Raw genomic sequence first — 12,485 nt, forward strand, 5'->3', positions numbered from 1 at the left:
AGAGTGAGCGGAGGAGCGGCCGAGTAAACAGCCACCTGAGCGAAGTGCAGTGTTGACTTGCGCGTCTTTCTAAGATGGTGAGCGTAAACGAAGGAAAGCCCTCTAATCGGACGCGCAAGACTGACAAATAGACGGGCCTAGGCCGTCCAGGCCTGCCCGTGGCTACGAGTATGCTTTCTAAATTATTTAGCTAACTCCATCCCCATCAACTAGGCTACTATGCCAATATCTTTGAAATTTAACGGTCTTGGGTTTGGGCAAGCCTCAGACTCGTGTGAGCAGTATCGGAGCAGAACAGAGCGACCGCTCCGGCCTCAAAAATGTAAAAGCGCTCCGCGCTAAAATTCCATCCATATTACACAAAACTATAAAATAATCTAAACTTCATTCACTCTCGGTGTATAGATCAGGACAGACTTGCGGAACAGGCTGCAGGGCAACAGTGAAGATAGGCATTAATGGTCCAATAGTAAAACAAAGCAATTACCAAAGAGCCCTTGAAATGTTCTTTTTAAAGCCAAGGAGGATGGTTTGTAGTGACTGATCACATTTGCACATTTTGTTGTTTTGCACTTTCTTTTGCATTTGTTCTATAGTTTGCAGTGTTGTATAAAGTACTAGAAAGCAATACTTGAATAAAAGTACAAGTATCGCACTAGAAAAAGACTTTGGTAGAAGTGAAAGTTACCTTTTAGAATATTACTTAAGTAAAAGTCTTAAAGTATCTGATATATACTGTATTTAAGTATCAAAAGTAATTTTCTGATATTTAATGTACTTAAGTATTTGAAGTAAAAGTAAAAAGTAAAAAGCAAGTGGTTTTATTTTGAACTTTTATTGTGAACTTTATTTTGGCTTTCTTATAGTAAAGCATAAAGCATATTCAGGGTTCCCATATCTTCTTAATCTCACTCATCAAATCAAAATCACATTCTTTTCTAGGACTATTCAGGCACAATTCTCTTAAGTTCAAAGAACAAACAGCATATTTTAGAGCTGACATCAAAGAAAAAAACAGAAATAGAAATGTCACTTTTGTATGAACTTCAGGTAAAAATGAAAAATAAATAACTTATTTCTTTAAAAAAAATGACCTGCTTGTAGGGAGAAAATTTTGGTCATGTGGTATGAGCATTTCTAGGGCTTACTCCCCAGGTCACCATCTTACTCTCTCTCTCTCACACACACACAGGCCACCTATGTCCAGCTACTAATATGCCAGTCATTAGTTGAAACTGAAAAGGTGTCTGTTCATCTTCAAAAGAAGCTGGTTTTTAAAGTTGCCAGAATTCAGTGCTTGGGAGTTTCAGGCCCAAGACCGGCCCACGTTTTCCATAGTGGTGGAAATTGGAAAAACAAAGCAACATTTCAGCTCTTACTATCCTGTAGTTTTTATTAGTACCATGGTTCAACAAATGTGTAAAGGTTATATAATAATTCACTTCAACTAAGAAGTGAACAAAAAATATTCCACTATTCCACAAGTTAACAAAAACAGAAAGAAAGAAAGAAAGAAAGAAAAAAAGAAAGCCTTTGAAATGTAGCCTATCCCACGCTTCCACAAAGAGGCATATTGAACTAATGTTTAGGCTACATGTTTTTGCATGGGTAGGCTATATTGTTGTTTGGTGATTTGGCCTACTCCTTTACCACAACCTCTTCTGAGCAAACAAGGCATATAGGTTTATCATGTAGGGTAATTGCTCTTTCTTACATTAAATAACTTTAATTTATCCTCTCTACTTGTCCCTGTAGTCATGGGCTCCTCATCACTAATTTCGGGCTCATCATTTTCAGTGGTCGACTGGTTGATCTGCTGCTCAGTCTCTTTCTACCATTCATCCTTCCTGGCGCTTGTGTCTACTGTAGGGCCAGCTCAACTATCCGTATCTGAGAATTTTTTTTGGAAAAGACGGGCTATATGGACCCAACCAAATCTTTTTTGGAGGGGAGAACTCCCTCAGAGGCATTGCATTGGTGTCATGCACAGAATGCGGAACGTGTCCTACTTTAAGCAAAGATAGGCTAACGTGACAAATGTCAATATTTTTTTCCTCGACCGGCCCAAAAGTGAAGCGGCCCACCGGGAATTCTCCCGATTTCCCACCCCGGGCCTGATTCAGTCTTACTCTTCTTGGACTGAAGACAAGTCCTGCGAAGCTAAATAGCCTTTCACAGGCCGCTGAGGCAGGTAGCGGAGTGTTCAGCTTCACAGAAAGCTGCCAATGTACAGAAACATTCCTTTCAAATACAGCCACGGCCACGGGTGTATGACGTTATCTTCACCACTACCCTGTTCACCGAGTTCACCACTGTCATCGGGGTGGTCGTCTATGATAACGGGAGGTCCTCCAGTAGGTGCTCGTGCTTCCATGGCGGTTTCAGTTGTACGTCCTCCTCCTTTAGCAACAAACAAGCGCTGAAAAAGAGCGCGCAGCGTGCGTAATGCAATCTAGGAGCAGTGATTCGCCAAACCTCCCTTATTACAGTCGTACACATTTCTTCTAATTTTATGTTTTAGTAATGAGTAACGAAGATGCTTAGTGGAAATATAACGGAGTAAAAGTATACATTTTATCTAGGAAATGTAGTGGAGTAAAAGTGAAAGTTGACATAAATTTAAATAGCGAAGTAAAGTACAGATACGTGAAATTTCTACTTAAGTACAGTAACGAAGTATTTGTACTCGTTACATTACAACACTGATAGTTTGTAATAGTAGTTGTTAAAATTGCACAAATTACACAAATATTTAGAAATATTTGTATACTGTTGTATAGTTTGTTTGGTGTAATTACTTTGTTAACTGTTATTATGAGAAGCTGGTTATTTATTTAAGGCGAGACACGGCAGGTGAAAACATCGTTTTTTCATGCACTGGTCAATTTCGAGATTTTGAGCTAGTATGTTACCTTAGCATGTATTCTATCACACTACTACAACAAAAAAGTCGGATTTACACCTTTAGGTGTTTATTTCATTATATTGTGCAGCACCAAATTCCTGGGGGTGCACATCAGTGAAGACCTCTCCTGGACCATCAACACTGCATCACTGGCGAAGAAAGCTCAGCGCCGCCTGTACTTCCTGCGGAAACTCAGGCGAGCAAGTGCTCCACCAGCCATCATGACCACATTCTACCGAGGCACCATTGAGAGCATCCTCTCCAGCTGTATCGCTGTGTGGGGCGGAAGCTGCACTGAATACAACAGGAAAGCCCTGCAGCGCATAGTGAACACAGCTGGAAGGATTATTGGTGCTTCACTCCCCTCCCTGAAGGACATTTACACCTCCCACCTCACCCGCAAGGCGACCACAATTGTGAGTGATGCAAGTCACCCTGCTCACAATTTGTTTGATCTACTGCCCTCTGGGAAGAGGTACAGAAGCCTGCGCTCCCGCACCACCAGACTCACCAACAGCTTCATACACCAGGCTGTTAGGATCCTGAACTCTCTCCCCCCTCCACCCTCAGCTACATAACATCCTGGACTTTTAGACCCACAATGGCTGCCTTGCACTACTCCACTTGCACTACTCCACTTGTACACTTGCACACTTGCAACTTGTTGTTGTTGTCCTGTTGTCCTGAACACTTCTGAACACACTTCTGCTGCTCTTGCATAATTTGCACCACTATGCCACTTGCATACTTAGGTCAAACAAAACTACCTCAGCCATTTATTGGCCTGACTTTTGCACTATTATATTGACTGTCTACTGTATGCACAATTGCACAATTTCTACCAAATTTTGCTGCTCTTATTTCTTCATTGTATGTGCCTTCTTATTTTTACTTTTTATATTGTTTACTTGAATGTTATGTTTGTCTGTGGACCTAATTGGTAAAATATGTCTTGTCTCCACCGTGGGATAGTAGGAAACGCAATTTCGATCTCTTTGTATGTCTTGACATGTGAAGAAATTGACAATAAAGCAGACTTTGACTTTGACTACTCGCGCCTGTATATTTCTCCTAAATTCAGCAAAAGTTGCATTCTAACCTTGCATGCACTCCCGCGACCGTGGTCCAAAACATAACATGTGTACTACCGTTGGAAAGCTCTGTTTTTCCTGTATCACACTATGTGATCCATATATGGACACTTCCTTTGTATCAGCAACCAATTGCGAAAGTTCAAAGGCGAGTCTAGGCTGAGAACAATCTCATTGGCTGTCTTTCAAGGCTGTTTTCTCAAAATGAGTTTCTTCTCACACTCTGAGCTCAAAAACTCCACTTCAGAAGCACGTACATACACCAAACTTTCTAGACTTATGCCTAACTATATGTCGAAGATTTCTACAAAGGGGTTTGTTGATATATTATTCCTAGCCTGACTTACATGACATTTTATGCCAAAAAACAACAAATCGATTTTTTAGGGCTAGTGACATAATTTTCTGATTTACAGGATAACAAAAGTAGATATTCATAAATCCCTCTGTAAATGTTTCCCTATCTAATATGAACACAATGAAAACATAATTTTGAACCTGGCTGTATCCAATGCTCAGGTTTCGTGCCTTAAAATGTATTCAAATTAGCGCATATTTAATTAGATAATGCCTAATTTGCATATGTAAACATTAAATTACAGCAAACTTGTAATAAATTTTTTTCTCATATTAATGTAAGTAATCAACTGGGGAAGTTTCATAGTGATATCTGCTTGTTAAAAATGTTACCCTATTCACCTGTAGTGTCTCGCCTTAACATGTAGTGTTTCATAAATAATTGTTAAATAATTGAGTCTGTAGGCTACTGTATCACACAAACAAGACGCCAGCACCCACATCCCCCCACCCCCACCTGTCGGACCGACACCATAACCCCCCCACCCCGGTCGGACGGCAACTGATACCAGACCCCCCCCCCCCCCCCCATCGGACAACCTACCACCTTGACCAACACATTTCCTCCGGGAAACCCTGTGGTGTATGCGGTATCGGAGCGGAACAGAGCAGCCGCTCCGCCCTCTAAATTAAAAAGCGCCCCGCGCTCAAATTCCATCCATATTACACAAAATGATCTAAACTTCATTCACTCTCTGTGTATAGATCAGGTAAGACTTGCGGAACAGGCTGCAGGGCAACAGTCTGACAGCCTGCATGAAGATTTGCATTAATGTAACAAGGGCAGCCATGGCCCACTGGTTAGCACTCTGGACTTGTAACCGGAGGGTTGCCGGTTCGAGCCCCGACCAGTGGGCCGCGGCTGAAGTGCCCTTGAGCAAGGCACCTAACCCCTCACTGCTCCCCAAGCGCCGCCATTGTAGCAGGCAGCTCACTGCGCCGGGATTAGTGTGTGCTTCACCTCACTGTGTGCTGTTTGTGTTTCACTAATTCACCATTGGGTTAAATGCAGAGACCAAATTTCCCTCACGGGATCAAAAAAGTATATATACTTATACTTACTTAATGGTCCAATAGTAAAACAGTGCAATTACCCCCCACCCCGGTCGGACGGCAACCAATACCATACAGCAACGGCAACCTCAACACAGACTCTCAATGAGTCCTTGCCCCGTGCGCGCGCGCGCTCTCTCTCTCTCTCTAGGTGCATCCCTCCTCAGCATGCGCATGTAATCCAAACAATCGTGCAAGACGACTGAATTGCTATTAAATCATTTGCACGCTGCATGAATTTGTTCAAAACTGTTGCATTCAAATTGACTGCTAAATTCTAATCAACTCAATCCCGATGCAAACGGTAAAGTATTTTCCAAGACTCAAACGGGCCTGTCCCAAGGAGAAAAAGTATTCATTTGAAACTTAAACACACGTGGGGAAACTGAACAGTCTAACCAGTAGACTTACTATGATAAACTAGCAAATTACTTTGTTTACAATATTTCCAGGCTTCAACCAGTGCTGCTCATTCAGACTTATGTGCACAATTATTTATTTAAGTGTTTTTCATGATTGTGTTGCTATTTCTTTTCCCTGTTTGCTTTGATTGATAACTGAGGTGATTCAAATCAGAGGAAGGTTAAGTTTAAAATAAAAGTGTTTAAATTTAACTTTTTTCCCTTCTGGTCCTTATCTGAAATAGATAAAATAAAAAAAATAAAAATAATAATAAAAGAATTATCGATATCGACTGATATGAAATACTTATATCGTGATACAGTTTTCCGCCATATCGCCCAGACCTAGTCTATACACAGATATCCCACATAGTGGAGTATAGAGGTCTATACACAGATATCCCAAGTTTTTAAGTAACAAATCATACTGGCATACTTTCATGTGAAAATGTGTGCCGGGTATGCAAAATGTGTACAGGTTGGCAGGAAGTACCTTTGACTATTAAACTTCAGGTGTCCACATGTCTGTATTTTTGTAGAGACTGGTACTCACCTCTGACCAACAGGAACACCTACTCCAGCAAAGCTCCATGGAAGACCCATGGACTGGTTACTCTTCATGGACACACAGCTGGGTACAGGAGAGTGTGATCTCTTCTGCTGCATGGGGCTGTATTTTCAGAGAGAGAGAGAGAGAGAGAGAATGTTATCATATGTACTGTATATTTGTAAAATGTACAAACACAGTAATCAGAAGTGTGTGTCTTATAATGCCACTAACTGGTGGTACTACAACAGATACTTAAGCAATAAGCCCCGAGAGGCCGTAGGTTACACTGATTCTACAACAGCTAAGGGGTGTTGTTAGGCACGACGCGCTAGCGGAGTAAACCCCCCTTAACTGTTGTAACCTACGGACTTGAGTGGCTTATTGCTTTTCTAAAACTGTTACGATAAATACCTGGCAAAGTTTCATAAAGTAAAGGTACAGCAACTAGAAATACAGTACCCTCCAGAATTATTGGCATCTCTGCTAAAGTTGACTAAAAACCGGTATAAAACATTTTTATTGTAATCTCACAATGAAAAAAATAGGAAAAACCCAACCTTTAAGGGAAGCAAATTTATTTTGAGAAAAAGGAAAATCTCATAGTGAAATAAATATTTTTAACAGAAACACGTCGCTCACAATTATTGGCACCCCTGCTTGTAATACCTTCTTAAGCCTCCCTTTGGCAATAAAACAGCTTGTAATATTCTCCTATGACACCCAATAAAACAGCTTGTAATATTCTCCTATGACACCCCATAAAGTTAGATAATACAAAGCAAGGGATTTAAGACCGTTCGGCTTCTTACAAAATCTCCCCAGATACCCTTGTGCATTCTCCTCTTTGACTCACTCCACTGTTTTCCTACTCTAATTACTCTAATTGTCAGAAGACAAAGAAGCTAGCGCTACATGGACATTACCTCCAGCCTCATTCGCCACACCACTAACACGCCTGCTAACTTCCCGATGAACACTCCAACCCCATGAAACATTATTCCCACCACTGACATTGGGCAATCAACGTTTGTGCTTGGTGTAAGCTAAACTCTCACTTTGTCCAGCTGCACCATTGCAAGGCAGGGACGCATCTGAAGCCTGGTCACTAAACGAATCACCGTCATTTTCTGAAGGCAGATATTCCCCTTCAGAATCAGGGTCCGCGAATAGAAGACCCAACACTTAATTTTGGGTAAACTTTTTTGATGCCATTAGACGATAATCTATTGCAAATACTCGCTGACGTTGACAATATCGCTCTGATAAAGTGGCTCACACGCACACTAGCTCCGGTATTGCACGCACTGATTCAATGCGCTGTAGCTCGAAGGTTTTGTTTAAAGCATGACGTTTTTCGGACTCGGGGATGATGTATGACATGTCTGCCATATAGTGGAGTGGAGGTCGAACGAAATATGACACCCTATTTGACTAAATCGGCCATTTTATTCAGTGCCGCATCTTGTCGAGTAAACTCGACCGTGGCGCCTAGAGGGTTAAATGACTGGACAGGCTTTTACCTGGCATGCCCTCTAAATAATATGTTAGCAGTGAGGTCACTTTTGAAGATTTTTTGGGGGACTTGGTGACCCCAAGATGTTACCTTTGTCTGTAACTCTCCAACAGTGGTTCCTATGGAGTTTTTTCCCTATCTTACCTAGTGTTGTCACGATACCAAAATTATGACTTCGATACAATACCTGCCATAAATATCACGATGCTCGATACTGAAACGATACGGCAAAATCCTAAGATATCTGGAAAAGAAAGGACTCATACCTCCTCCAAGTGTATTGAATCATTTGTGTTGAATTCGGTGCACTTTTGTAGTGTGCAGGTCAACTCTGGTTTCTAAACTTCCTACATAATTATCATTTTTTATAGTCAGTAAAATAGTAGGCCTACTTTGTGTGATTAAGTCCTTTATTGTTTGTTATTGTTCATTTACATTGTGTTGTTTTGGCAATAAAGTAGCTTTAAAGGAACCATATGTAAGATTGTGGCCAAAACTGGTACTGCAATCACTTTCAAAATACTGAAGAGCGTTGTATCCCCTCCCCCTCCCCCCTGACTTGAGGTTGCCAACCCGGATGGCGAAACACTACTGACTTCGTGATTAGTAGATAGGTGGAGGGTGGCGCATCAGGCCAAAACACAACATGACATGACAAAACACAACATCAACATCAGTTGAGGGCTGCAACTTCACTTTTTAAATGACAATATCCTGGCCGGACTACTGTTGTCAGTGATATAAGTATTTGAAATGAACATGATTTCTTCTTGTCTAGTGAAATATCAGGGCCATTTTATGATTAATTGAAATATTTTTCTTAAATACGGCTCCTTTAAATAGCCAAACTAGGCTAGATCAAGGTCAGTGTTGAAATTACTGCATGCAAATCACTGAATGCTATGCAGAGGGGCCTAATCTTTAGGCCATCTGATGTACAGTATAGGCTACCCTAGGCCTTCCCGTGTTCATGGGATTTTTTTGACAGTTGCAAAGGTAAAAATGTGAAGATTGTCTTCTTTGCGCCCAGTGTACAAGTACGACATTCCAACCACTCAGGTCTTCGTCAGATAGGCCTACACCATTAGCCTACCTGTTGCAATATATCTGTGTGCATTCCTACATTACGTCTATTTCTTTGATAACATGATTTGCTACCACGTAACAATAAGCCGCTATTATTATTATTAGTGGGTTTGATCCAGCAAGACCACAGCATGGCTGAAAGCCATGCTGTGGGCTTGCGGAGCAAGCCCACTATTGTTCTTCTTAAGTTTTCTTATTATTAGTGGGTTTGATCCAGCAAGACCACAGCATGGCTGAAAGCCATGCTGTGGGCTTGCGGAGCAAGCCCACTATTGTTCTTCTTAAGTTTTCTTATTAGTGGGTTTGATCCAGCAAGACCACAGCATGGCTGAAAGCCATGCTGTGGGCTTGCGGAGCAAGCCCACTATTGTTCTTCTTAAGTTTTCTTATTAGTGGGTTTGATCCAGCAAGCCCACAGCATGGCAAGCACAGCTTTGCCATGCTGTGGGCTTGCGGAGCAAGCCCACTATTGTTCTTCTTAAGTTTTCTTATTATTATTTATTATTCCTGTTCACCCACTTTTTGGCCGAACTACTGCTCCTAGACCGTTTGAGCTATCGACGCGGTTCGAACTCCAAAAATTCAGGCCCGAACCGGTGTAACTTGCTTGTTGATTTCGTGTCGCTGGCCCTTGTCGTTTTCGCGGTATTCCCGTTTTTCTGCGTTTTTTGGGCCCATTGAAATGCATGGCGGAATGTTCAGAATTCAAATTTCGATTGTGACATCACAGCTCTAATTGCTTAAGCTTGCACCTGGAAGAGTTCTAAGCCACCTGGCAGAGCTATAATGGGCTGGGCTGGGCTGTCTGTGTATATGAAGGTGTGTGCATGTAACTTTTGACCCGTATGTCCGATTTTCATAAATGAGGTACCGTTGGAATCCTTGGATAAGGCCGAGTTCCATGCCCCTGATCAAACCCACTCTTGCAGTTCCTCGGAACCGCAATTCTAGTTATTTATTATTCCTGTTCACCCACTTTTTGGCCGAACTACTGCTCCTAGACCGTTTGAGCTATCGACGCGGTTCGAACTCCAAAAATTCAGGCCCGAACCGGTGTAACTTGCTTGTTGATTTCGTGTCACTGGCCCTTGTCGTTTTCGCGGTATTCCCGTTTTTCTGCGTTTTTTGGGCCCATTGAAATGCATGGCGGAATGTTCAGAATTCAAATTTCGATTGTGACATCACAGCTCTAATTGCTTAAGCTTGCACCTGGAAGAGTTCTAAGCCACCTGGCAGAGCTATAATGGGCTGGGCTGGGCTGTCTGTGTATATGAAGGTGTGTGCATGTAACTTTTGACCCGTATGTCCGATTTTCATAAATGAGGTACCGTTGGAATCCTTGGATGAGGCCGAGTTCCATGCCCCTGATCAAACCCACTCTTGCAGTTCCTCGGAACCGCAATTCTAGTTATTATTATTATATCTTCCTATAAGCCCACTTTTTGGCCGAACTACTGCTCCTAGACCGTTTGAGCTATCGACGCGGTTCGAACTCCAAAAATTCAGGCCCGAACCGGTGTAACTTGCTTGTTGCTTTCGTGTCGCTGGCCCTTGTCGTTTTCGCGGTATTCCCGTTTTTCGGCGTTTTTGGGCCCCATTGAAATCAATGGCGGAATGCTGGGGCTTTATGACATCACAGCACCTCATTACTTGCACCTGGTAGAGCTCTGCTGCTAGAGTTGATTACTTGCACCTGGCAGAGTTCTAAGCCATCTGGCAATGTCTAATGGGCTGGGCTGGGCTGTCTGTGTATATGAAGGTGTGTGCATGTAACTTTTGACCCGTATGTCCGATTTTCATGAATGAGGTACCGTTGGAATCCTTGAATGAAGCCCAGTTCAATGCCTTGCCAGCACTAAGTGTAAAGGTAATGTAAAAAAAGATGAGACAGCGCGAAGCGCTGTCTCATCTTTTTTTTAAAGCCAAACCATGTTGATACAGGTCATTAAAAAAATATATATATATATTTTCCAAATCCATTCAGCCCAGTTCAATGCCTTGCCAGCACTAAGTGTAAAGGTCATGTAAAAAAAGAGGAGACAGCGCATGTTCATATAGGTCAGTAAAAAAATAAATAAATAAAGTATTTCACCAATCCATTCAGCCCAGTCCTATACCCAGCTAACTCCATTTGAACTTAGTCATGTGTACAGTTGTATAGATTATTACATTGAGAAACATACTTTCATACAGATATCATGCATATCCACGCAGCATCACTAATCAAGTTACTCATCGTTGCCCAGCAAGAAGTCCACAATCAATTCAATTGTCTTGCCACGATCTGTGGAGCTTACAGACAACGTTATATTACTATAGGTTCTGTATGCTATTTAAAGCCGACCTACCGCTGAGTCCCTTCTAGACGGTGTGTTGCAATGCATTCTGGGTGCTGTGCTGTGATTCGACGGCTCGTCACCTGACCCACCAAACAACAACTCTCTGGGATGTGGCAAATATCGCGTAAAAACCTTGTTGCCGGAACAACAGGGAAAAGGCAACAGGATAGCAGCACGAAAGATACACAGGATACACACGGAATTTTGATGGACGTCCTTATCAGTCTATGGTCTAACTTATAAACGTGTCGGGTCAACGTCAACGATAAGTAAGTTAGGCTAACGTAAACGTTAGCTATTTGCTGTTGTCATATGCTAGTGCTATATGCTTTAGGCTACGTGATGGCCATTTATCACACTAATTTTAGGTACTACTTTTACGAGGTCTGTAGTTCCGTCAAAATGTATCATATCGTTGAACAGACTACAAGGTTATCTTCCTTAGACTTCGTAGATGTAGTTACTACAATTTGGAAGCGAATTTCGAAGTGTAAATATGGTTTTAGTATGTAAACAGACCAACCGCGATTTTGCAATGAAGTTAATGGAACCTTTTATGTAGGGCTTCTAGGCTACTTTCACGAAGTCTGTAGTTCTGTGAAAATGTATCTTATCTATGAACAGACTACATGATTATCTTCCTTAGACTTCGTAGATGTAGTTACTACAATTTGGAAGCGAATTTCGAAGTGTAAATATGGTTTTAGTGTGTAAACAGACCAACCGCGATTTTGCAATGAAGTGAATATGGAGCCTTTTATGTAGGACTACTAGGCTACTTTCACGAAGTCTGTAGTTCTGTCAAAATTGATCTTATCTATGAACAGACTACATGGTTATCTTCTTTAGACTTTGTAGATGTAGTTATTACAGTTTGGAAGCGAAATTCGAAGTGCAAATATGGTTTAAATGTGTAAACAAGACGCCTGATGTTTAATATATGTTAATGAATGGGCACAGTATTATTGTGTACAGTAATGGGCTATCAGTAGTATGTAAACAGTTCATGTGTTATGTGATTTACATAAACTAACAACAGAAATGTTAAAAGCTGGTATTGTGTTTCCTGAATTCTTACATTCAGGCATTCAAATGAAATGTAATTAAATAGCATATCAATCATGCAACAATGCAAAAACAATGAAACTAGTGTAGGCCTAATTATATTTAGATAGATAGATAGATAGATA

The 12,485-nt window shown here is 41.4% G+C and overlaps 1 protein-coding gene across 5 annotated transcripts in view; it reads right to left on the reverse strand.

Moving 5' to 3' along the window:
• Positions 1-12,485, reverse strand: part of LOC143135616 (protein NLRC3-like) — a 63,721-nt gene that overhangs the window by 27,046 nt on the left and 24,190 nt on the right. For all 5 annotated transcript variants that reach the window (XM_076296142.1, XM_076296141.1, XM_076296143.1 and 2 more), the window contains one exon: positions 6,361-6,477. In XM_076296142.1, coding sequence (XP_076152257.1) covers positions 6,361-6,477 — 117 coding nt within the window. The remainder of the gene's footprint in view (positions 1-6,360; positions 6,478-12,485) is intronic.

The sequence above is a fragment of the Alosa pseudoharengus genome, unplaced genomic scaffold (genome assembly GCF_046254945.1).
Source record: "Alosa pseudoharengus isolate Yale_2024_CS ecotype anadromous, Long Island Sound unplaced genomic scaffold, YU_APseudo_1.1 YU_APseudo_1.1_scf_1, whole genome shotgun sequence".
Classification (NCBI taxonomy): domain Eukaryota; kingdom Metazoa; phylum Chordata; class Actinopteri; order Clupeiformes; family Clupeidae; genus Alosa; species Alosa pseudoharengus.